Source organism: Micromys minutus, assembly GCF_963924665.1.
Source record: "Micromys minutus genome assembly, chromosome: 10".
Taxonomy (NCBI): Eukaryota; Metazoa; Chordata; class Mammalia; order Rodentia; family Muridae; genus Micromys; species Micromys minutus.
In genome coordinates this window covers 13,386,765-13,414,387 of record NC_137979.1, presented here as the reverse complement: position 1 = coordinate 13,414,387, position 27,623 = coordinate 13,386,765, and the positions used below count along the sequence as shown (strand labels likewise).

Here is a 27,623-nt window from a genome sequence, read left to right as displayed (position 1 = left end):
TCAAGTTCCCAGACGCACGTCCCCGGTGGGCGCGCGCATGACACCCAGGCCGCCGACAGATGCACGCACACAGGGCTGCGGGGCGGCGGTGCCCGCGAAGTCGTGAATCCTGTGAATCCCAAGCGAGCGCGGTGCGCTCTCCTGAGTGGGCGAACTGCGCTCCGGGAAGCAAAAGCTACACGTTTCAACAGGCTGGGGTGTCACCACCACCTCGTTGCAAGCCTCGGTCACGGTCACGGGGCCTGCAGGGACAAAGGAGGGCGCTGTGAGCACCGAGGACTGTACCACGATGCCTGGTCAGGAGCCCAGCACATCTACAGCCACCCCAGGACTCGCTCTTCTGAGCACCCCTGAACAGGTTTTCAAGGCCGGGCTCACTTCTCCCTGCGCCCCCAAACCATCCAACCCCCACCCATGGGATCTCTTCCCAAAGCCGAAGCAAGAAGCTGGCCCTACTGCTTAAACCTGATTTCACAACAGTGCTTCAGGATATGTCTCTGGCCACAAGGGTGGGCTCAGAGAGTGCCCAGCCTGGATGCAGGGGTAGTGGTGGGAAAAGGACTGCTGGTAATTATCAGGGAAGAAAGCCTGGCTTTCAGTACTTACGGTGGGTAGAGTTTGCTTGTGACCCATGTTGCCCGGCAGGCTGGCTGGGAAGTGGCCCTCCTCTTCGCCTGAGGAAGGAGGCCAAGGCCACCAAGAAACAACAGAAGATGGCGCAGAGGCAGACCCCCAGTGTGCAGTAGAGAGTCAGCTGGTCGCTGTTTAGCCTCAATCCTGTGAGTGTTTCAGGACAGACAAGAACACGGAGTTCAAGGAGGGTACCTACTCCCCAGAGTCCCCTTCTCCAAAGGTGCCTTATTTAGGCCTGTTGGCTACATATCCCTGCCCCACTTCAGGACTAAGTGCCCATGGGCTTTCTTTTTACCCCATTAGGCCCAAGCAATTCACACAGCCATCCCCAGGCCTGCCTCCCTGGTCAGGACATGGGATTCCTTGTCTGGCCCCTAGACACTGCTATGCTGAGTCCTGAGGAAACCCCAAAGGTTAAAGCTTTGGGGTAATTGGCTCATTCTGTTTTCTCCACATGCTTTGGGGGCAGACAAACCCAGGGATGGATGCATGCACACTTGTTTGCAAGGATGGTGGTCCCAGGAAGATGACTCCACCAAGCATCAGGTCTCCTGGGTGAGCTTAGACTTTGAAACCAGGACCAGGGAGATGATGGATGTCTGGACCCAGGCATGAACCGGAATGGCCCGGTAGGTGGGGCCATAGTTCACTTGACAGTTTGAGACTTGAACGGAGCTCGGGTTTTGACGACTAAGACCTTGTCTCTCTCAGTCCAAAGTTCGCTGCTCCTAACAGCTCTCCTCCCGAACTATCTGATGGGTCTTGCAATGCAGACAGTAAGGCAGACTTTGTGCTAGTGAAGTGGGGGGAGTGGAAGTAATAAACTTTAAATGAATATAAGTTCTCATAAAACACTGTTACACAGAAGTGAAGTAGCTAGAGAGGACAACCCTGGCTGGCAGTGTTAATTCATCCCTCTTCTCGGGGAGAGCCGAGATCTGCCGGCATCCACTACTGGAGTCTGAGGTAACAGACAGCTCATGCAGAGACGCCTTATCCCTCTCAGGGCTCTGGGACATGCCCCAGCTGTATGATTACTGAGCAAAATGTATGTTAATCATGAGGCTGGGACATTCTCCTCCTTAACCTTGCCTCTCAACATTCCCCCATGAAGTTGTAATACAAGAGAGCCGATGGCCAGCCTCAAACATGGTCTCCTGCTCATGCTGACACACACCTTCAATCCCAGTACTTGAAAAGCAGAAGCAGGTGCCCGTCTACACAGCAAGTTCTAGGACAACCAGGTCTACACACAAGAACCCTGTCTCAAAACAAAACTAACCAACTCACCCTAAATTAGGAGGGAAAGACTCTTCAAAGACTTGAAAACCTAAAGCCAAGCCTTGAGGAGAGACTGGGTTTTCTGAGACTCCCAAGACCCCACTCTACTTGGTGGAGGGTTTTTCTTTCCATTCCTCTTCTGGGCGTGTCTTCTAATCAAGCATTCCCTGCCGCACTTCCAGTCTGGGGGGGGGGCCGCCTTGAAACAGCCAGGAGGGAATTCCTAAATGGGTTGTACCCCTAATTTTTTAGCAAGACATTTAAAACTGGCTCCTCAACACCTGCCCAGGACGCCTTATCAGTCAGAAGTGGCCAACTTCGAAAGGCCCCCGTATGCATGCTTAGATTCCATTCCTGTCACCCTCCAACCTCACCATCTTTGCCCCACAGGACTCTGAACCACTTCCTTACAGACAGCCCTCCTGATACTTAACCACCTCACTGGCCTCTCCGCTATCATTTCATCTGAATCTTCTTCTGGTCCCCAATATTGCTGGGGACAAGAAGAAGGACCTATCTTCCCTAGTCTAGGGAAATCCTTTCAAATCTTTATCACCCCTCCCAATCAAACCTAACCCTGCTGCAGCCTGTGGGCTCCTAGAACCCACTCCCCACACATACACCTTACCTGTGTTCCCTCAACATCAATACCTTTTAAGTAGCTCAAAATGAACTAATTGATTAAAATAAGCCCATATCTCCTAGACAACCTAAAGCCTTTCACTGCCATGTCCTTGGGACGTTCTTCCATGTGGCAATGTTTGTTAAACCTCAAAGTACCCAACTACACCAGATAAGCATTTTCAACATCACTTCCTGTCTTCAGAGTTTTCGGGGGTTGTGGGACGAACATCTCTGTATGCTTGTCCAACAGCTGGACTGGACCTATATTTTACTTTTCTGTCTCCACCATTCTCCTTGTCCCCCGAAAAGCCCCAATCCCTGACTACACCTACACCAGTAAGAGCAAAATGGGGTATCAGACCCTCCCCTCTTCCTGCCACTCTGGGCATTCTTTCAGGACTACAAAGGAGAACGGCAGGAATGGGTCCTTTACATCAGTCTCTGTCTCAGCAGCTCTCAGAGATCCTCAATTCAGAACAGCTGTACACCTTCAGGCCCACCTCCGGGAACTTCCATACCAACAGACCCAAACTGGTTCGAGACCAGCCACAGAGAATTCAGCAACAAGCCTCTTCTGGGTGGGCTCCCAGTTGCCGCCTATCCTGGCTTTTCCCCTTACCCACCCCCTTCCTCCGTATCATTCTCATGGACAGTTTACCCATAACTCTTTACAGAGGTTCCTCCTGGACCGTGTCATGGCCTTACCCCGGTCCACCAACCAAGATAAAGTAAAGACAATGCTTCTTCTAGAATCACTACAGACTTGAGAACCCCAAAGCAAAGTCTCCCTCACTCCCAGCAGAAAGTAGCCAGATAGGAAATGGCATCCTCTTGCCTCATATATAAAGGGTCTTGGATTAAAGGAAATCTACCTCCAACACAAAACCAACAACAAAAACAAGCTCAAGGTCTCAAGAAATCTTCCACCCATGGAATTCCCAGAAACGGCTCATCTCCTGGAAGGCCAGAGTAAAGCAACTGACCTATCTTCCATCCTGCCGTCCTGAGAATCGGGTCGCAGAGAAAAGCAGCTCACTTCCTCACCCCTGCCCCTGACAAGACCCTCCCCTCTTCCTTCTCTATTCTTAGCTGTACCAGTCCCCAGAACATCTGATTTGCATTGCTCTGTGAATTCAAATGCTGTGCCCCTGGGTCTTGGGGCCCTTTCTCTCAGACCAATAGATGTGAGCTTTTACCATGGAGGTTGGTCTGAGTTTTCTCTTCTCTTGTTTTCTCTTGTCTTCTCTTTCCTTCTCTTCTCCTTCCCTCCCTCGTCCTCTCTCTCTCTCTTTCATTTCCCTCTTATTGTTTGATTTTTACATGTACCACAAAGTTTACCACCTACACCAAGCCTTGTGAAATCACTCTCTCCAACTCTGTTCTGGGCTGGGCTCTGTTTTATCCCATAGAGTGAGACGCTCAGAGAGGTTACGTAAAAAGGGACAGCCCTGAGAGGCTGGCTAGGCCATGACCCTGCATTGCGTATCTCAGAAGCTAAAGGAGTGTGTGTGTGGCTCATCAGTCAACCCCTTAACTAACACCAGGAGGATCCGGGTCCAGTCCCAGCACTGCAGAATATCACAGGGAATTTTAAACAGATTTTTGAATATTTTCACTACAAAGAAATGGTTAAGCGTTGGAGGTAACAAATTTGGGCAGTGTACACCACATGGATGTGACAAACTGTCCCATAGACTTCTGAAATTTTCATCTGAACAATTTTTTCAACCCTGGAGTGACCTCCCTGGCTTCTAGACATTTGCCTAGAGTCTGGGTCTCTTGAACTAAAGACACATGTTACTGCAGCCCGATGCTTGGTTTCCTACCCATCCTGACCTTCAGATGCCTTAGGCTGGCCTGGGGTCACTCACCTGGATCATACTCTGATCCCTGCTGCCTTCCTGAGTTATCTGGCCTGGCTTCCACCTCCCCGGCCTGTGGTCGCCTGAGCTCGGGCTGCAGGTTCACCTGGCTTCTGGGTCTTTTCTCACAGAAGTGTGCACACTGCTGAGGATGCTGTGTGCAGGTAGAGTGACAGCTGACACAGGCCCCCAGGAGATGGTCGTAGTACTTGTCTTGCTCTTTTCCGCAGCTGATGAATTCTGTGGGACAGAGAGATAAGTGCTGCCGGGTGTTCTGGGCTCACAGGGGCTTGGGGTCTGACCCCAAACTACGTCAAAGCAAAGAAACAAAAACAAGCCAACCCTGTCGTTCAGCGTGAAGATGGCAATCCCAGAGTGGTCGTGCCCTCTGCGTACCCTCTGGCATATCACATTCTGATATCTATATCTATCTATATCTGATCTACACCTATCTATAGATAGATATGTATCTTCCTGTACCTAGTTTAAGATGTTTCTGGGAGTGTTGTTGTTTTATTTCCTCTTTGACTCATAAACTCTCCACACTTCTTACTTTCCAAATGGGGTCATTTTCTACATCTATTTAAATTTGTAAGGGTTTATTTCTTGTATTTTATGTGCACGAGTGCTTTGCCTGCATATATGCATGTGCACCACATCCGTGCCTGGCATCTGTGGGGTTCAGTTGACGGCATAAAGTTGTCATATAAAAATCTTTGTCTGCCTTTTCAAATCTCCTGAAGGAGAAACATACAAGTTAGTTGAAGGAGTAGAAGAGGAAATGCCAGAGCCTTCCTTGGAGAGTTGGGGAGATCTGGGAAAGGCCGTGGTGATGTGGGAGAACCACAGCACCTACACAGGCAGTGATGCTGAGCAGAAGCTGTGCCCGCCAGGGTCCCAGCTGGTGACTAGTGGTGACAAGGGAAGCTAATCTCCTGGCTGAGTTAATCCATCTACAGCTTCACAGCCAGAAAGGCAACAAGGACATAGTCTGACCCGGAGGAAGTCCACTGGGGAAGGGAGGCACTACCCACTCAGCCTCCAATAAGCTACCATCACCACATGCCAAGATAGAGAGCCATGTGATTGATGCCCATGCCCCCAAACCATGAGCTTTCCTGCTTTAAGACCAATGGATTTTTTTTCATGCAGTATATATATATATATATTACATTCTCATCCACAAACCCTCTATACAATAAGATTACATCCACTGGACAAAGTACAAACTGGCCTTCTATATGAGATAAAATGGCCTACAGAAACCCTTAAAATATTCATATCTACCTATAACCAATTAAGTCCACCTGGATCTAAGTCTGCTTTCTCCAGCTCCATCTTGCTCTCTCCTTCAATCTCTGCTCCTCTTCTGTTTTCCTTTTCTCTGCCCACCTGTCCACTGTCCAATCATGTGTCTCCTTAACATAATCTACATATCACCCTTTTTGTTTATTTAAAAAAAAAACTTTACCTCTAAATGTAAGTTGTGCACAACTATTACCACTTGAAAATATTTTAAATGACTATGTTTTTTCAAAGTTAATTATCTTGAGTAGGCTATAAAACCGAATTAGTCTTCAACTCCATCAGAAATCTGAGAATGGCCAAATATCTAAAAACCTAGGAAGCCTAACTCGGTTTCCAGAGCTAAGAGAGGTTGTAGAGACAAATCTCCACTAGCAGTGTGCTGTTAGAAGACTAATAGAATCTTAAATGTATCTAAAATGTACAAGGGCAGAAGCGATGGCTTCGTGGGTAAAAATATTTATTTGCTACCAAGACTGATAATCCCCCAAGTTTGGTTCCCAGGACCACAAGCTGGAAGGAGTATCTTCTGACTTACATAGGTACACACACACACACACACACACACACACACACACACACACACGTGCATAAGCATACATAAAAATACATTTTAAAACTGAGAGATAATAGATGTTTGAAAAATAGATAAGTGAAAAATTGGAGTGGAAATGAAAAGGCAGAGTTTTTAACAACTTCTAAAGACATGCGTGAAGACATGCGTGGGCGTGTGCTGCGCTCTCCTGTGGCCGTGGGAGTGCAACGAGAGAGCTGAGGAGCTGGCACATGCCTGTAACCCCAGTCCTCGGGATGCGGATGCTGGAGAAACTCAAGTTCAAAGCTAACCTGAGTTACACTGTAAGCCCTGTTTGGGGGGGGGAGGGTAAAAATATCGTATTTATGTATCGAATTAACAAGGAATAAATTTAAAACAAAATTTTCAGGATGAGATAGTGTTGAAGGTCACATGGTGAGGCCTAACTCCCGCTTTGCAGTCAGAGAAGCCCTTCAGGACAGTGATGAGAGGCACCGGAGGCTGAAAAGGAGCTGAGAGAAGATTAGGGAGAGGCACCTCAGGCAGGAAAGATCCGTCAACGTCAACGTACAGACAGCTGAAAGGCCGAGGGAAAGAGACCACTTGCATATGTCATTGCTTCCCCTGGCTTCAGGAAGGCTGGGGGGGGGGTACTTCTGGGGAATGTGAGGGACCAGCTCAGCTGTCCCCTGGCCTTAGACAACAGAACTCACTGCAGAAGTCTGTACAAGTGTGCTGACTCCTCTGGCTGCAAGTCAATGCACAAGAGACACAGGCTTTCCTTGCGGAGTCCCAATACTGTTCTTTGGGGCAGAATGCCATACCCACGCCTGGCCACCAATCCTGTGGAAGGAGGGACGGAGAATTAGGACAGCAGATGGGCAAACACTATCCCGCCCCATTCTGAGATGTTCTCTGTCTCGGCGGGCAGAGCTGGTGTCCAACCACCGCTGAGGTTAGCAGTGGCTTCTTCACACTTTAAGCCTCAGTTTCCCATTTGTAAAATAGTTTCTTTTGCGGCCCCTCCCTAATATTGTTGCACCTTGTCTGTCCCCACATTGTCCTCCATGTGGGCCAGGTCTCCCCAGGGTCTCTGCTTATTCCTCCCTCATCCTTGGCGCCTGTCTAAACCTCATTACCCAGGGAGGATTGTGGGAAACAGAGGGCTGTCAAGCAGGATTTGTGTTTAGACAACCTGGCATGGATATAGATGGCCAGCATAAACCGAGGTGGCTGATGTTAGACAGCAGAGGGTTATAAGTCAGCACACAATGGCTAACACTAGATGTCCGAGGAACCCAAAAGCAGACAGTGACATCATCCTTAACAGAGTGACATTTTTGTGTGACGTTGTATCAATAGGGCCTGGAGGTTGGAGGGAAGGGCTTTAGCCTTCACCTTCGTCAGCTTGGCCGGTTATGTCTGCCTATAGACCTAGATTCCTTTGAGGTCTGTGTGCTGTCTGCATGTGTGTAGGCATGTGCCTTGGTACCTACGATGTGTACCTGACAGTCTGTGTGGAGGCCTTCATTCAGAGTGAATAAAGTATCTTTTTAAAAAAAGCTTTTATTTGTTTTAATTGTATGTGTATTTGTGTATGCATATGTATATATACCACACGTATGCCTGGTGTCTGTGTTGGGTCTGCTAGAACTGGAGTTATAGGTAATTGTATGCTGCCTGATGCTTGAAAGTTGAGTCCTCTGTAAAAGCAGCAAGTGCGCTTAGCCACGGGGGCATTCCTCTAGCCCCAGTCTAGTATTATGCCTCATCTGTCCAAGGCTCCTTCACCTCTTCAATCTCCTTGCCCCATGTGACCCTCCTCTTTTCATCATATCAGAACAGGGAGCTCAAATGAACCCTACTGTCCCCCAAGCCCAGGCACGTCTTCTGCACACAGAGCCCTTGCTCCTCGCTGTGGCCTTGGCATTCATGAGTATAGCTGCCTCCCATAATTGTTTAAATTCACCATGTGAAAGTTTGTATATGTGTGGCCCAGGGAGTGGCACTTGTAGGAGGTGTGGCCGTGTTGAAGTAGATGTGTCACTGTGGGCATGGGCTTTAATATCCTCATCTTAGCTGACTGGAAGCTTGTTTTCCACTAGCAGCCTTCAGATGAAGATGTAGAACTCTCAGCTCCTCCTGCACCATGCCTGCCTGGATGCTGTCATGTTCCCACTTTGATGATAATGGACTGAACCTCTGAACCTGTAAGCCAGCCCCAACTAAATGTTGTCCTTTGTAAGACTTGCCTTGGTCATGGTGTCTGTTCACAGCAGTAAAAGTCTAACTAAGATATACCATATCATTTGGCAAGGCCTGGTCATAACTTTCTGTCCAGTGCTGGGTCCTCAGGACTTAGCAGGCGCCCACTAAAAAGTCAACATTTCAAAAGCAGACCTGGCCATTGCCAAGCCTACAGCAGGCAGGTGCTCAGTGTAAAATTCTTCCCTTTCTTGTTCACTGATACATAAAACATTACAACAGTGTTTTGGATAAAGCCCACACCAAGACTGAGCTTACTTCCTGTACCAAGTGACTTCCTGGGGCTCCCTCCCATCAGGAACATGAATATTCTGACTGGTCACTATGGGTTGGAAGACCATGTCTGGCATGTTACAGGTAGGATCCAAATCTCCTCAGAGCTACCATGCGGCAGTCCATTTTGCTGCTAGGATGCTGTCACTCTGACCCTGTGTTGTTTGTTATGGCCATGGCTTCTCCTGAGGTACTTTACAAGGTGTTTGTTTACTCTTCAGTGAGAGCAAACTGAGCTGAACCTGTGCTTTCTATCTGACCCCAGCGGAAGTCGTCAGAAGCAGAGGGCAGTGACAGCAGCGGCAGCATTCTGGAAGTTGGCAGAGCTCCCGGGGCAGCACTAGGTATTTCCTGGCATTGGGAGTGAGGAGAATCTATCTGCCCTGACTCCCTTTAGCCTGCATCTAAGCAGAACATGTCAGGTCTGTAAAATTTATTCCCTCCACCCTGTGTGGGGAGGTGGACTGTGGGGGGGGATGCTGAGGGCACCCTCTGTGGAAAATGCTCCCCAACAGTAGCCAGGATCATGACCAATCACACAGGAACAAAGCAACCCTGGGGTCACAGTGAGCCAGAGGGATGCCCGGCCAGAATGGAGCAGAACAATGCCAGCTCACAGTGTCCCACTGGAGCAAAGTGACCTCCAGTCACAGCGCTGGTATCACAGAGGCAGGCAAGCACAGAGACAGTTTAGCAGCATAGACTATACTTTTAGTTATGCAAGCCCAGCTCCTGGCTGCTCAGCTCCCTTCCCTGTACATGCCACACACCCACCCCTCTTCCAACAATGCGCCTGCCAACCTCAGATTCCCATCTTTGTGGAGCTACACCTCTTTCTGAAGGAGGTAAGTTGTTCTGCCCCCAACAACCATCAAAGTTGTTTTAATTTGAACATATTCCTTTCTTTTCTTTTTTTAGATTTATTTATTGTGTGTATGTGAATACATTGTCAGTCTTCAGACACACCAGATCCCATTACAGATGGTTGTGAGCCACTATGTGCTTGCTGGGAATTGAACTCAGAACCTCTGGAAGTGCAGTCAGTGTTCTTAGTCAATTAGCCATCTCTCCTGCCCTCGAACATATTCCTAATTTACCAATGGGAAGACTAGAAAGGCCAATTCAACTTGAACTGGTTTGGGGTGCCTACGTGGTAGGACAAAATTGTGTCCCCAGGCAAGGAACTTTTAGGGAGGATTCACTATTTACCAGTATATGCGTCATCAGGCATGCATATGACTAAAATCAGATGCACTGTGGGAAAAGGCATGTGCAATAGAAAAAAATGGCTTTATGACATGGTCTATCAATCAAAACAGGGACCCACTCCCTAAGATACCAAAGTCTCCTTCTCTTGAATCCCATACAGCAAACACCAAAATGGTAGCAGACCTTAGTACCTTCTTTACTTTGGTGGCCACTGCTCCTTTGCAGTATCCTCTGATCATCTCTGTTGCATTTTGTAACCCTGTCTTGCTACTTTGTCGCCTGTATGAGCTTTTGTTTCATTGTTGAATAAAATACCAAGAGTCTGCACACAATCAGTGCAGTCAACCCAATCCCCGGCTAGAAAACCAGAGCAACAGGGGCCAGTAAGAGCTAATATCCAGACTGCTATGAACTGAAATGTCTCACTATTAAAACAAAGCAAAACAATGAACAAAAAGCAAAAGAACATAACAATAAAACCCCTCATTCTTATTAAAAGTATGCAAACGGTTCTAGCCCACAATTCTCAAAAGAAGACACAGAAATTGCTCACAGGCATTGAAGAAGATATCATGTTTCGATAGCCATGGCTCATCAGAAAGCCACAACTGGAGCAAGGAAGCTACAGTTAACAGTACTCTATCTTAAAATCGCTGGAAGAGGTGTTGTTAGGTCTCAACACACATACACACACACACACACACACACACACACACACACACACATACACACACACACACACACACACACACACACACACACACACACACACACCAAGGAGCAGATAGTGGATAAGCTGATTGCTCTGGTTTCATTATCACCTGATGTAGACCCATGTTGAAAAGTCACCACACCCATAAATATGTACAACTGTCAGGCATTGATTTAAAATTTTTAAAAAGAAACAAAGACCCAAAGCTTTCTAGAGCTGAAGAAAGATAGGAATACACACATGAGAAACTCAACAAGTCCCAAGCAGGAAAATCTCAAATATGCCAGGCCTGGTACCTCATGCCTGTGATTCCAGCTATTTGGGAGCCTGGGGCAGGTGATCCAAATTAGCAAGACTACCTCAAAACTGAAAGTAGTAAATAAAATAAAATAAAATAAGAAACATTTAAAAGGCAGAAATACAGCTCAGTGCTAGAGTGTTTGCTTACTATCTCTGAGATCCCAGGATCGATCTCTAGTGTAAAGAGAGAGAAAGCAGGGAAAGGCAGGAAGGGGGCGGGGAGAGGAGGGAAGAGAAAGGAGATGACATAGTGAAGGAGGGAGAAAGGAAGAAAAACATCCTCAAACTTGTGCCATAATACATTACAGTCAAATTATAGAACCTGAGGGTAAAGAAAATTGTTAAAGTAGCAAGACAAAAGCAGTTCGTGGGCGGGGTAGGTGGACCAGTAGGCAAGGCCCTGGTGGGTCCCCACAGAGGTTAAAGAAGAGATCTGAACCCGCCAAATTGTCCTCTGACCTCCACATGTCTGCTATGACACATGGTTCCCTCAACACACACACACACACACACACACACACACACACAGCACGCACGCACGCACGCACGCACGCACGCACGCACGCACGCACGCACACAGTCATTATAAAGAGGAGGAGGAGAAAACTTGTTATGTACAAGGAGAACCTTCTGGAAAGTTAATGAAGAGAGATAAAATGAGAAGACAGATCTAAAGGTTTGGGAGAAACCCGTCAGCCACAAGTTATGTCCTGGGCAAAGCTGCCTGTCAATAATGAAGGAGAAATGAAGACATTTCCGAAAGAAAAGAATGAAGGAGCACAATGCTGGTACCAAAGGCTACCAAGAGTCCTTTGTGTGGAAATGGAAGTCACTAGACAGAGCCCAGAAAGGAAAACAAACACTAATAAAGGTCCCTTCACAGGAAAACGTTAGGTTTTATTTTGTTTTCTTTTTATGTATATAGCATTTTGCCTACATGTATGTCTATATACCATGACATGCTTGGTGTCTGCGGAGCCCCTGGAACTGTAGTTACCAAAGGCTGTTGAGTTCTGGAAATCCAACCCAGGTCTTCTGGAAGGGCAGCTAGTGTTCTTAACTGCAAAGCTGTAGGCCTCTGTTTTATTTTACTTTTTGAGACAAGTTATCTTTATGTAGGTCTAGCTGGCCTGGAACTCTCTATGTAGGCAAGATTGACCTCAAACTCAAGGTCTCTACCTCAGGAGTACTGGGATTAAAGACATGCATCACCCACCATATGTGGGTAGTTAATCAATCAGTCAATTAATGTGTGCATATGTGTGTATGTGTATGTATATATGTATATATGTGTGTGTGTATAAGTGTTATATATATATGTGTGTACATCTGTGTGTATGTGTGTGTGTGTGTGTATATATATGTATATGTGGGTATGTGCCTGTGTATATGTGTGTATATATGTATGTGTATATGTATGTATGTGTGTGTACATATCTGTATGTGTGTGTGTGTGTATATGCCCTTGTGCATGCACTTGGGTGCATGTGATACTGGGTACTGAACAAGTCAGCTAAGCACTCTTCCAGTGAGTGCTGTTTGCTTTGTTATATTTTGAGACAAGTACTTGTTAAATTGGCCAAGGTTGTCCTTGAACCCCCTTTCCAGCATCTTGCACTTGTGATCTTCCTGCCTCAGCCTCTTGGGTCCCTGAGATCATGAGCTTCCACCACCAGGCCAGCCAAGATAGACTTGAACTATTGTATACTTGTTATGAGTAGAAACTCCTATTTCACCACATAATTTAATAAACACTATATGAAACAATTATCAAAAATCCTACATTAATCATCATTCATGGTTAAAGAGAAAACATGGAAGGGTGTTTTCATAAACAACATAAAAGTAAAGGGGCAAAGATTTTTACAAACTGTGTGTTTGCAAATTAATGAAACTAAGTAGATATTCAAATTAAGATATTATAAGATCAAGTTGTTAATTGCAAGTTTTAAGATAATCACTAAGAATCTGCAGAAAAGAGGGAGGAGGCAGTGACCTGCCTCATTCTGTTCAGGTGCCCACTGCCCATCCTGCCAACCTGACTTCAGTAGCCTGAACCAATTCAGTAAAAGGAGAAAATCGAGTTGTCTTCTGATCTCCACTCGCTCACTGTGGCCCCCAAGCCCAACACATACACGCATTAGTGCACAAAATATATAAAATGGAAGCACGATATAAACAGCAGAAATAAATCTTTATCACAAAATATTAAATATAAGTGATCTGAAGTCTCTGTTTAAAGGAAGAAGTGGGCAGATAGATATACAAAACCACAAGATTCATCTCTATGCTATTTATAGAAGATTTGTTTTTGTTTGTGGTGTTACAGGTGGAGCCCAGGCCTGCTAGACAGTTTCCACCTCTTAGCCATGCCTCAACCCCAACACAGATCAAAGGACACGGAAGATTTAAAAATAAGATTAAGGAGCAAGATATTTCATGCATTGCTAGGCCATGGTGGACCACGCCTTTAATCCCAGGAGGCAGACACAGCAGATCTTTGTGAGTTCAAGGACAGCCTGGGCTACAGAGTGAGTTCCAGGACATCCAGGGTTATGCAGAGAAACCCTGTCTTGAAAAGCAAAAACAAAGAGAAAAATGCAAATCGGGTGCAGAGAGCAGATGCAAATTTCCAGCTACTGTCAGACAAAATACATCTTATGTCAAAGCCCCAAAGAGACATTAAGAGAAATAAAATCACAGACCAACATGATTTATGAATGCAGGGACAAGCTCCTCAACAAAATGTCAGCATATGAACTTTGCATAATGTTATCCGCCATGACCAAAGGAGGATGGTTCCTAGGCTGCTTCAGTTCTACAGAGAGCCATTGCTCCTGTGTACAACATTAAAAGAATTAAGAAGGAAACCACATAGTTATGCCAACGGATACGGAAGCCATTTGACAAAATTTAACACCTTTTCATGGTAAAATAAACCAACACAAAACTTCTGGATGATTCTTGACTCCCAGTCCCAGGTCCTATGGCATTTCCTTTTGGGGCAAATGGCCTCTCGTCAATGCCTCATCCAATCCTCTGACAAACTGTGTTTTTGCATCCTTGTGAACAAGTATCTGTGAAATGGTTGCTTCATACACATGAAATCAGAGTAAAGGTCTGGCCCAACCCTGTCACTAGTCGGTAAAATGATAATGATAGTGATCATAGTGATAGATACATAGATACATAGATAGATGATAAATAGATACACATGTAGGTAGGTAGGTAGATAGATAGATAGATAGATAGATAGGTAGAGATACATAGATACATAGGTAGATACATAGATAGATGATAAATAGATACACGGGTAGCTAGCTAGGTAGGTAGATATATATAGATGGATGGATATATAGATAGATATAGATATAGATAGATAGATAGATAGATAGATAGATAGATCGATAGATAGATGGATGGATGGATCTAAACTGGAATGAAGAATGCTAAGTCCACATCTGTCCGCAGATGACATGAGCTTATACTAAAAAGGACCACAAAACTATTAGAGATCATAAAAACATAGTTACAGGGTAAAAATATTAGCAATCAAAAGTCATTGAAACAAAGAAAAATCCTTAAGAAAATTAAGGAACAATTCAACTTATAGTGACATAAAAAGAAATAAAATAGTAAAGTTAGCCAATGAGGTAAAAGAAGTGCATGCCAAAACAAAACAAAAACAAACAAAAAATGTATAGAATATTGTGGAAAGAAATCACCTAAATAAATGAAAAGATACACTGTGTCCGTGTTTATAGGATAGACAACTTAACAAGTCAATATGACCCAAAGCAATCTGCCAATCATACAACTTATAACAGAATCTTAATGACTTTTTAAAAACATAAATAGAGGGTCTGAAGAGATGGCTCAGCAGTTAAGAGCATTGACTGCTCTTCCAGAGGTCCTCAGTTCAAATCCCAGCCACTACATGGTGGCTCACAACCATCTACGATGTGATCTGATGTCTTCTTCTGGTGTGTCTGAAGACAGCTACAGTGTACTCGTGTAAAATAAATCTTAAAATAGAAAAGAAAAAAAAGCATAAATAGGAAAGGCTATTCTAAAAGTTCAAATTGAACTAATTGCAGGGAACACTTCCTAGTTCTGAGACAGGCAGAGCCACTGCAGTGTGGAGCCAGCACAGACCTGGGTCCTACCAGGGATAAGGAATGCAAGCCTTTGCCTGTATGAGCAGATGGTGTCGTCACAGGCGTACCGTGAGCATTCAGTGGGGGCAAAACCCAGACTTTTTAATGGATAGCCGATACCGCTTAAATCAGGATGCTATACATTTAAGATGTGATATCAGTGTTAAAGGGAATGCTGGATAGACATGTGCAAAAGAATTGGGTTAAGTCCCTACAGGCTACCATTAAAAACAATAACTCACCTATCCCTCTAATCCCAGTGCTCAGACGCAGAGGCAGGTGAAACTCTGTGAGTTCGAGGTCAGCCTGGTCTACAAAGGGAGTTCCAAAACAGGCAGAACTGTTACACAGAGAAACTCTGTTTCAAAAACACAATAAGCACACAAACAAACAAAATCAAATGATCAAGGATTTAAAAGCCTTTAAAACTAAAAATGGGGCTAAAGAGTTGAATAGACATTTCCCCCTAAATATGCACGAATGAACAACAGGCAGAAGGACTGGTGCCCAGCTCAGCACTGGGCAAAGGCAAACACAAACCAGCAAGAGGCCACATTGCCTGCTAGGACTGCTACAGTGCTTAGATAGGGGACAGGGACAGACAGTGAGAACCCTGTGCGTCAGATGGGATTTGGCAATGCCATGACCACTTTGTCAAGTGGCTTGGCAATTATTTAAAAATTCAACCAAGTCACCATGGGAGCCAGCAATTTCATGCCTAGGTGGCTGTCTAGACCAAAGGATGAAAACATACTCCCCAAAATATAAACCCACTCTCACAAAAGCACTGTTCTCAGTCCTCAGAGAGTGGCAAACCACCCAAATGTCGGTCATGGGACGAATGGATAAAAAATACAGTCTACCCCTAACATGTGATATTACTTAGCTATGAACATACAGTACTGGTCCTGCCACAACATGGGTGACCTGTGGAAACATGTGAAGCAATGGGGAACACGGAATCACAGCGCACACCGAGAGCGATGCTGCTGATACAAAAATATTTTGTTTTTAAAAAGCCTCTAGAGATGGGAGATCCATACGCTGTAGTCTGAGGCTAGAGGTGGGAGAAAGAAAGATTAATAAGGTTTCTTAGGGGATATTGGAAACTCCTAAAGTCGGGTTGTGGTGATCGCTACACAATTGCGATTACACTGAAAACGGAAACTCCTTTATGAGATGAGATACTGCCATCCCTGCGGAGCGAGTGAGGTGGGCGGACCAGTTGGCCAGAGCCACAGACTGGAAGAAGCTGTGTCCACTCTTCTTCCTCACCTGGCAGATAGATCCACGTAACGTCCAGAATCACTGCCCAGCCCCTAGGATGGGCAGGAGACCCTGGAGGTTGACAGCAACTGAGGAGACAGCTCCCGTTGGTGATCAGACAGCAGGGAAGGAGAAATTCCTCTTGTAACCTAGGCCTGGGCCCTGGGTTCAGATCAACAGAGACTCCCTCGAACCCTGACACCCAAGAGTCAGAGGGACCTCCAGTTTCTAGAGGTGCTATGGAAGACTGACGAGGCCGATTAATTTGAACCCCCATTTAAAAAGTCAAGACAGCAGCTTGCACGACACAGAAAGACCTGGCGTATCTGAAGGTGGTTCTGCAGGCACCTTAACAGAACCGGAAGGTCACTCTTTACCGCGCGCAAAGCAGGGGCGCATCAGCCAGTCTTTCTCTTCCACGCCCCAAACTGATGGGTTCCCCACCCTTTAGCCCCAAACTGATGGAGTTCCTCACCCTTTAGTCGAGGTGTTGAGGACAGCAACTTTGAATTCTTGTACCTTTAAAAAACTAGACACAGGTTGGGGGGTCGGGGGGTGGTAGCCCACGGGGGGTGGTCATCCCAACACTTGGAAGGCTGAAGCAAGAGGATCTCAAGTTCAAGGCCAGCCTGGTCTACAGAGAGTTACAGAACAGCCAAGGCTACACAGAGATACCTTGTCTTTTTGAAAAACCAAAACAAACAAACAAAAAATAAAAGCTGAACCCAGGACATGTTTGGCTGCTATTGTGAGTACTTTGAAAGAGGAAGGAAAGACCCGGCTTTCAATACCAGTCAGGTGCCCGTGCGAGCAGGCGGTCCTGCACTGCCATAGAACGAAACACTCAGTTCGGAGAACACAAGGCCCAAGCTACAAGTTTTTCCTACTAGTCCAAATACTTGTGGCTTTTTTTTCTTTTTTATATAAGGCATTTTTCTATTTGAGTAAAACAAAATTGTTGTGTGAAGTATATTAAGGTGGTTACTTTCATTTTAATGGCTTGTCCTCATCATCATGATGTTTTTTTTTTTTTTTTTTGAGGCAGGGTCTCACTATGTAGTCCTGGCTATACTAAAACTCGCTATATAGACCAAGCTGGCCTCAGCTCACAGAGATCTGCTTGCCTCTGCCTCCCTAAGTGCTAGAATTAAAGGTATGTACCACTACATCTGGCCAGTGGCTTTCCATTTTTAATTTCACATGTAACTGCTTTATCTTTCACTGTTAACGAGAAACTATGAACAGAAAGAATATACACCTATCTCATGATAGTACGAGTATAATAAATATTAAAATAATTATTTTAAATTATCTGAAGTATTAAAAATAAGTTGGAGGATTCTTTTGTTGTTTTTGTTTGTTTGTTTAACTCCTCAGAACCTTTTGCCTGTGACTCTTCAAGAGGGTCTGAAGGGTTGAAAGCAGGTTTGTGGTTTTGAGGTTCGTTTTGTAGAAGAGATTTATCCGAGGCCAAGGGCCAGTGTACAAACTAGGAGCAAACAGTACCTTGAACTCAGCACCAGGAAGCTGCTATGGATTCCAGCACATTCTGCCTGAATCCTAATTCTTGGTCCCAGAGCCTTTGACGTTTCCTTTTGGGTCATGGTGGCTCCTGATCACAGCCTCACACGCTTTTCTGTGAAACGTATTTGCATCCTTGGTGGACAGAGATGAAAATCCTCACTAAGGCCTGCCTGAGCCCAACTGGGTATGGGACTAGGTGGAGCCGCTGTGCGCAGTGGGTCCTGATGAGGAATCTCTTGGAGGAAACTCTTTAAACTACCCCAGTAACTCTATAGGATAAACGGCCCCGATTTATAAACAAGGATCAGCAAGAAAAATAAGAAGGCAGATGGGGACAGGTAGAGATTGAAACACAGGACCCATTGTCTCCTGTGGGCCATGAAGGACTGATCTGAATCTGTCCACTGAGGACACACACCATCTGCGCTTCTTGCTCAACACCTGTGCTCGCAGGCGCTTTGCAATGGTACTGCGTGTTCTTAGAAACCCACGCAGGTAAGTGAGGGCAGAGCTCTGAATGCTGAATCCTGGGGCATCTAAAATCTACCTGAGTCCCTTCAAAATAATCCAGAGGCACAAGGGAGAAAATCTGGATCACACGGATAGAAAAAGAAGGTTTCTGCCTATTTGGCTGACTCCGCTGACCCCGGCAGGCAAGGCCTGACCCCCCGGAGGCCTCTCATGTGTGCAGGACTGAGGCTGTCCCAAACCTGAGTGCCCTTAGCTTGTGTCTGTTGTGGCACTGCCAGATCCCCAGCCCCCAGAGCACCTTCTTGGCCCTCACCCACCACGGCTGGCTACTCACCACGCTCCTGCGCCAACGGCTCCAGCCTTTCGCCGGCTCTGGCCCACGCCACTCATTACTCAGGGCGTTTATTATTAGCCTGAGATTTTGTTAGGCCTAGGCCACACTTCCTGGGTTTTCCCCTTCGACCTGGGGATGTAAATAAGCCACCCTGCTGGCCTGCGCCTGCGCCTTAGTCCAGGGAGTACAGGTGAGCGACCTGTCCCTGTTGGGCTAGCAGTGGGGGCTTAGGCTGGCTGTGTTATGACAGGGCATGGACACTTCTAGATCTTTCCTCATCCAGCTCCTGGGTCTGGTTCCTGTCCACTGCACACTCTCCAGGCTAGGATGCCCAAACAACTCTTGTCCTCCTTCCATAGTCTTCCCTCCTCTTGGACCATCACCTCCTGTGTTGCTGCCTGGTCAGTCCTTGCTGTCCCATTGAAATGTCACCTCTCCCAGGAAGCCATCTGTGACTGCCCCCCAGGACATTGGGTACCGGCTTTCTGTGCAGTCCCTGAAGATCTGGATTTTACTTCAGGGTCCGATGCCTTGGTAAGGACTTATGTATAACGTGACTTGTATACCTTCATGCCCTCATCTGGAAAGTGGGTCTGTGAATCATTGTGAGGATGACATGAGTTCACACAGTCACTCGATTGTCCTTCATCTGGCTTTTAGTTCTTTCAATACAGGTGTCACTAAGTTGTCCAAGGCTGGCTTGAACTCAAGACCCTCCTGTCTCAGACTCCAGAGTGTTGGGCGTTCAGGTGTGCTCCACACCACCTGACCACCACAGGCCCATTCTTACAGCAAGTTCTCAGCACACAGTGACTCCTCCAGTAAGCAGACACGACTCTGTGCTTCATTTCTATATACTCCCAGGTCTTCAGAATCCTGCAGGGATAAGAAAGTCCCACAACTGCCCTCCCAAGTTCATTGTAGTTCTGTTCACAGTAACCCAGATACGGACTCAGTCTGCATGTCTTCAGTGGCTGTGGAAGGGAGGGGGGAACAAATTGGTCAGCAGGTCCCGGCTTCAGCTGGGTAGTTCTGTGGGTCTGTTGTACATCACGGTGACTATAGTTCACGGTCATATACCATGAAGCTCAGAACAGCTCCATAACCACAGAGCAGCTCGGCCGTCAAGCATGGGTAGGGTCCTGGTTCAAACCCTTAATCCCAGTGCTCAGGAGCCTAAAGAAGAGGGATCATGAGCTCCAGGCCAGCCTGGGCTACAGAGTGGAGAGTATGGGTTGGGGGAGAGAGAGCTGGGGATAGGAGATATGGCGTATCAGTATCCAACACAGAAGAAAGGAGGAAGAGAGGGAAAGAGTAAAGAAGGGAGAAAAGAGAGGGGGGAACAAAGGGAGAGAAAGTGTGGGAAAGATAGAGAGGGTGGGAGGAAGGAAGGGAGGGAGGGAGGGAAGGTTGGGGAAAGAAAGGAAGGAAGAAAAAAGAAAGGAAGGAAGAGATGGTGGGAGGAAAGAAGGAAGGAAGGGAAGGTGGGAAGAAATGTGGGGGAAAGAAAGAGAGGGAGGGTGGGAGGAAGGGAGGAAGGAAGGGAGGGAAGGTGGGGGAAAGAAAGGAAGGAAGGGAAAAAAGAAAGGAAGGAAGAGATGGTGGGAGGAAAGAAGGAAGGAAGGGAAGGTGGGAAGAAATGTGGGGGAAAGAAAGAGAGGGAGGGTGGGAGGAAGGGAGGAAGGAAGGGAGGGAAGGTGGGGGAAAGAAAGGGAGGAAGGGTGGGAGGAAGGGAGGAAGGAAAAAAGAAAGAAAGGAAGAACGAAAAGAAGAAAAGGAAAAAGAAAGAAAGGGAGAAAATAAGAGATGAAACGAAGGAAAAATAAAGGAAAGAAGGAGGGAGAGGAAGGAATAAAGGAAGAAATAAAGGAAGGGAGGGAGGAAGAGAGGGACAAAGGGAAGGAGGAAGGAAAGAAACTAAACTGTGACAACCCAGTGTCATTCACCAGGTTCTAATTCTCTGAAGGATGGTCCTGAGACTGGCTGCAGGTGAGCTAAGGAACCTCTGGCTCTACAGAACCATTTTAGGGGACTCTACCCTGTGCTGACCCCTGAAACCTAGAAAGTCCATCACTGGAAGCTCATTAGTGACAACAGGAGGCTGACAGCAGTGTGGCTGTCATCCACTGGATGGTGGCTGCCTAGCCAGGGTGAAGAGGTCAAAGGCAGCGCCAGCATTGTGGAGGTGTGCAATAGGCTGGGCTCAGTGGGACAGGCCACTGAGAGGAAAAACACTACAGCAGGATGCTGACAGTAGGAAGCACACACACACATGCAAATATATGCATACATACATACACATGTATACATACATAAGCATATACACATACATACACACGCACACATATACATAGATATACATGTACACATACATACTCATATACACATACTCACATACAGACACATTTGCACATACATACATAGACATAGACATATGTGTACACATACAAACACATACACAGCATGTGCACATACATACATGCACACATATGCACACATACATATACATGTACACATACATGCACATATACACATAGAGACACATTTACACATACATATATACATGTACACAAACACATACACATGCATATACACATATATGCATATATTTACACAGATAAACACACACATATACACATGTACACACATGTACACATACATATGCATACATATAAGCATATACACATGTACACATGTGCACGTACACACACATACACACACACTGGTGTTATTTTTCCCAAAACTGTGTGCCTGGGAATGTGACATATGACAAGATGGGACAAAAGGGTGATATTTGAAGGAACCTCAGTCCTACATGGGAGGTTTTCATAACTAGTGCTAATGAACTACAACCAGTAAAACCACAACTGGGCCAAGGGAGTGACAGGTAGAGCCCATCGCCAGGAACGGTCTGCCTATGGGAGCAGGAAAAGCTCAGAGCTGGAGGAGGCCTGGTTGTGTCCCCTCCTTGCCCGTCTGGCCTTACTGGAGTTAGTCTCTGCTGTTTCACTGAGTGCTGCATGGGCCTCAGGCCAGAGTGAGAAAGCTTCTGGAGCTGCTAAGGACCCTTGACCTCCCACAACTGGAGCTGGGATGTGTTAGACTGGAGAACACATGCTATCTTCGCCAGTACTTAATGTTCTGTGCATAAACGTGACACCAACAGCACCCTGGCTGCTCTGGGGAGGCAGCCAGGAATAAGAGGGGAGGGTCCCTTTAGTCATGTCCAGTCAGCACAGGCTGATGCTCCAGTGCACGTGTGCTCTCTCAGAATAGTGCTGGCAGTTTCCAAACCTCATTCTGAAACCAGACCTTTCTGTGCTGTCTCCAGGAGCACTACCGGCTTCTCACTGCGAGTCACATGGCCGGCGTTTTAGAACCCGGAGTGGAGACACATTGTACTGCCCTCCGTGGCTTGAGAGCTGGTTCGTTTACACTAGTGGGGTCCAACAACTAGAATGCACAGGGGATTAGGGCAACTCCAGAGAGCGAACCCCAGGCCCTCTGGGGTATGTGACCACTCTTGTGGCCCCCATTGCTTACATCATGCTGGCTGGGACAGCTCAGACTTGGTGTTTCCCATGTGACTCAGTCATCCTCCAGCTGCTCTCATGGGGACCACGGGGCTCGCTGTGGCCCCAGCTCTGCTTCAGTGCCCCAGTCTGTGGTTTTGTACTGTGTCACTGAAGGCCTTGGGTTGCCTCCGTGGAATTATCTCATCGAGGGGATGACGCTGGTCATTGCTGTCCGGCATCGCTTGTGCACATGTGGTGTTTCCACCCACAGACCCTTGGCAGCAGCCAGCTCTGACTTGCCTCCCCTCTAGTGCCCGTATTGAGGCACACTACTTGACAATATCCTCTGGGTAGGTTCTGGGATAAAGAAATGTCCAGAAAGGGACATTTTTGGAATTGTAGCTGATCCCTTGTCACAACAGCAATTTATACCCGAGGTATCGACGACTGTTTCTTAAAGGCGCTAGACACTACCAAACTCCGTTTGATGAAGCAGACAGTAGCATCTTTATAATAGGTGTCCCCGGCTTCTTATGGAAGGGGCTGGGTGCTTTTTTTTTTAACTTAATAGTATTGTGAAAATTTTAAAACGAAGAGCAAAGTGGAGAGGAGAGGACAGTCGGTCACAACTGATCTGCGCCGGCTCAGAATCCTCTCTGCTGTGCACATCTCTGTCTGCCTTCCTGCTGAATGCCACTACCATCCCCCAAGCCTGCCATTTCTCCATTTTTGTCTGTCTAGAGCACTGGTTCGCAACCTGTGGATTGCAATCCCCGCCTTTTCCGGCAGGGGACAAATGACCCTTTCATGGGAGTCACATAATCAGATATCCCGCATGTCAGATATTTACATTATGATTCATAAAAGTATTCAAAGCCACAGTTATGAAGTAGTAACAAAAATAATTTTATGGTTCAGGGTCACCACATGAGGAACCGTATTAAAGGGTGGCAGCCTTGGGAATATTGAGAACCAGTAGGGTTTTTTTTATTGTTTTTAATCTTCCATTTCTTCTTTGATCTATACTGTAGTTTATCGCAATGTCCCCTAAAGTTCCAAATGCAGAAAGCTTGGTCTATGGCCTGAGGAGCTGTTGGGAGGTGGTGGAGTCTGTAGGAGACGGGGCCTGTGGCAGGAAGATGGGCCTGTGGGAGCATGGCCTTCTCTGTCTCTGCGCCTCACTCTGCCTACCCCACCCCAGGTTCTGAAACAGCAGAGCCAGGACCAGGAGCTCTGGGAAAACACCAGTTAAATAAATCCCACCATCTCCTCCAAGTTGCTTCTGCCTGGTACTTCCACAATGATGAGAAAAGAAACCAACCAACCAGGCATCTTCATGGGAGGTAACAGCCCCTTTGTAAGCACTCCCCTCCATGGGCTATGCTTTGGACGTTCCTCCCATCCCCGCCCTTGTTTGCACGACACTGGCTTGTCAACCTCAGACACAGCACAGCAAGGACGACCTTTCTGTTGACAACTAAGTTGGTGATCCTTGGCCAAAAACGAATGTCACCCCCGTAGGCTGGTGGCTTTCGAAACCTGCCACTGTTTCTACATCTGTAGCGTGTGTCTGTGAGGAAGACCTCTCGTCTCTGCTGCCCTGTAGATAAGTGTCCTGCAAAGGGTCAGTTTTAAAAGCCTGTGCTTGGCCTGTGGTGCTAAAGGAAGCTGCTGGATCATGGAAGACTCAGAGCATGCATTGGAGGAATCGGTTCTCCCCTTCCACTACACATGAGTTCTGGGGCATCATTTAGGTTGAAGTCAGCCCCCTCATTGAGACTCTAGAAACTCTGAGACCATAAGATGGGAGAGAATCCATTTCTCTGCCCATTGGTCCCTTGTCTTACCAGTTGAAGTCCTCTGTTGTGCATACAAGCTTGAGAAAGCTGCATCTTCCATTGTCACCAGGGCTCTAGAAGAGAAGGGACTTCCAAGTGATGGCTCTTCAGGAAACCACCTATTTTACAGACAGAAAAGTTGAGGCCATGAAACTTCTATCCTCTGGGCTACTTGACTATACCAGAATGTCTGACTTGACCTCAGACTCCAGGAAAAGACCCAGCACACTCCAGACACCCATCCAGTAGTTTTTGAATCACTAAGTGAATGGAAATTAAAAGCAAGTGAACAAAACCCCATGTTCTGGTTCCTAGTAGAGGTGACCAATTCACGGAAGGAGAAGCAATGACCCAGATCCTTCGTGAAGAGAAAGGACCAGGTCCAAAGGGAAGGCGGGGTGGGGGTGGGGAGTGGCTCACAGAGCCCTCTCTGCATAGCCTGTGACTCATAGATGAGCTAGGCAAAAACACACAAACCAAGAGTGCCCTGGATCCATAGCCAGTTCTCCTCTCCTACCTTACCATGTCTGCTCCACCACACATCCCTGGGATGGGCCAGGGGCATCCCTGGGAACTCCCAGAGCCTTTACCCCACTTCCCTGCCTAAGCAACACAGGCTTCCTGTGCTCGGTACCACAAAGCCTTGGCTCCAGCATCTCCCTCTCTGATGGTCAGATCAGAGCCCCCATCTGCAGTAGCTAGGGTTACTACTGCTGTGATGAAACACCATGACCAAAAGCAAGTTGGGGAGAAAGGGGTCTATTTCTTTCACAGTTTCGTATGACAGGTCATCATTAAAAGCACCAAGGTCAGGAACTCAAGCAGGGCAGGGACCTGTGAGGTAGGAGCTGCTGCAGAGACCATGGAAGGGTGCTGCTTACTGGCTTGCTCCTTGTAGCTTGCTCAGTCTGCTTTCTTATAGAACCCAGGACCATGAGGCCAGGAGTGGCCCCACTCACATTTTCCTGACATCAATTACTAATTAAGAGAACGCCCTAGGGGCTGCCAATAGTCAGATCTTATGAAGGCATTTTCTCAACTGAGGCTCCCTCCTCTTCAGTGACTCTAGCTTGTGTCAAGCTATTGTAACAACTCACCCCCTGCCAACTTGGCACAAACACATCACTGTTAAGCCGCAGATTTTCCTTTTCATCTCTAAAATCTCATGAATTATTCCAAATTTTCAAAGTCCCGTGGTCTTTAAAAATTCAAACACTTAAAAGTTCAAAGTCTCTTTAAAAAAAAAAAATCCAAACTTTCTCTTAAAATCCAAAGTCTTTGTAAAACTCCAAAACATCTTTCAAAGTTTAGTCTTTCAACTGTGGGTTCCTATAAAAAATTTTTAAAAAATTAAATACTTCCTTACTTCAAGAAGGAAGAATCAGGGCACAGTCACAACGTGACAAAGCAAAACCAAATTCCAGTAACTCAGTGTCCAATATCTGGGATTTACTCAGGAACTTCTGGGTTACTCCAAGGGATTTGGGTCAGTCTGAAGCTCTGCCCTCGGCAGCCCACACAGCTTGTCTTCCAGGCTCTGGCTGCCTCCTCTCCACTGCCGCTGCTGTGCTAGGTGGTCATCCTACGGCACTAGCATCTCCTAAATGCAGGACTCTCTTGCTGCTACGGCACTAACATCTCCTAAATGCCGGGCTCTCTTGCTGCAGCTGGAATGTGTTTTCTCAGTAGCTTCCTCTGGGTTCCCTTCAGGGACCCCAACTCTTTCACACAGTCTCAGCTGTTCTCTGTGACCCTTCTTGCCTTCAAAACCAGCACCAACACCGGCGACTCATAGACTAGTTCAGGCACCAGCACAAGGTACGCTTCTGGAACATGTCTTCTGTGGGCTGACCCTGAGGAAACACTTCTCAGAAGATTTCATCTCAGTGATACTGGTTTCTTCTCAATCACCACTAATTTCTCTGCTCCAGCTGAGCCGCATCCATTGTCCCAGAAAAGCAACAGTTTCACTTTAGTGTTCCCGGTTTCTTGTCAATCACAGCGGATTCCTCAGCCCCAGCTGACCAGATACCACAGATCCTTCACACAGACGGCACAGTAGAATCTTTGCTTCCCTCTGAAACTTCACAAGCCAGGCCCCAACCTTCTAATTTTCCAAACTCATCAAGCTTTGAACACTCAATCGATCTTCTAGCCTAAAGTTCCAAAATCCTTCCACAATCTTCCCCAAAATAACATGGTCAGGTCAGTAACAGCAATGCCCTATTCTGGGTACCAACTTGTCTCAGTTAGGGTTAGTATTGCTGTGATTAAATACCATGAGAAAAGGCAAACTGAGGAGCAAAAGGTTTATTTTACTCACAGTTCCATAGAACAGATCATCATCAAAGGCCGTGAGGGCAGGAACTCAGGCAGGGCAGGAACCTGGAGACAGGACCTAATGTAGAGGTACTGCTTACTGACTTGCTTCCCAGGTCCTGTTCAGTTGCTTTCTTATAGAACCCAGGACCACCAGCCCAGGGATGGCACCACCCACAATGGATAGAGTCCCTCCACCCCCCCATCAATCATCAATTAATACCCTATAGGCTTGCCTATTACCAGAACTTATGGAGGCATTTTGTCAGTTGAGTCTCCCTCCCCTCCAGTGACTCCTGCTTGAATCGATGTGACATAAAACTAGCCGGCACACCTGAGACATCTGTTCATTTTTCTTGCTAGTGTTCCATTCTGTGAACATCCACGGTCCTTTTGATCATCATTCTTTTCATGGATTTTTGGAGTATTTGCTGTTTGGGACTTACAAGTAGGGTTGGCATGAGCAGTTTTTTTTTCTCTAAAATATGAATTATAGTGAAAATGTTAGCAGATCTGAGTTTAGCGCAGAGCTGAGATTAAGGTGCCTCCTGAGAGGAGGTGTATATTTGGCTCGAGGGATGACAGCCACATCATTTGACTACTTTCTACAGCCCTTGCACCTTCTACCCTGTCACATCCTGAGGCCCTTCACAAAGACCAGTCTTCATGTCTCTTTCTGCTACTTGTGATTTCAGATAATTGGGCAAACCACATGACTTACCTAAGCTTTGGTGTCCCCCTGTGAGTGTGTGAGCCACGGTGTCCCCATGTGAGTGGGTGAGCCACGGTGTGCCCCTGTGAGTAGGTGAGCCACGGTGTCCCCATGTGAGTGGGTGAGCCACGGTGTCCCCCTGTGAGTGGGTGAGCCACGGTGTCCCCCTGTGAGTGGGTGAGTCACGGTGTCCCCCTGTGAGTGGGTGAACCACGGTGTGCCCCTGTGAGTGGGTGAGCCACGGTGTCCCCCTGTGAGTGGGTGAGTCACGGTGTCCCCCTGTGAGTGGGTGAGCCACGGTGTCCCCATGTGAGTGGGTGAGCCACGGTGTCCCCCTGTGAGTGGGTGAATCACGGTGTCCCCCTGTGAGTGGGTGAACCACGGTGTCCCCCTGTGAGTGTGTGAGCCATGGTGTCCCCCTGTGAGTGGGTGAACCACGGTGTCCCCCTGTGAGTAGGTGAACCACGGTGTGCCCCTGTGAGTAGGTG

General features: G+C 46.9%; 1 protein-coding gene across 1 annotated transcript; it reads right to left on the bottom strand.

Annotated features, from left to right (window-relative positions):
- On the bottom strand, window positions 1–22,505 carry TNFRSF13B (TNF receptor superfamily member 13B; the record flags this gene model as incomplete). The annotated part of the gene is made up of 5 exons (XM_080924069.1): window positions 1–242; window positions 607–777; window positions 4,410–4,640; window positions 6,954–7,083; window positions 22,428–22,505. The coding sequence occupies 5 exons, from the start codon at window positions 22,503–22,505 to the stop codon at window positions 1–3; spliced, it is 852 nt and encodes a 283-aa protein (XP_080780195.1).
- Window positions 22,506–27,623: the final 5,118 nt, after the last annotated feature.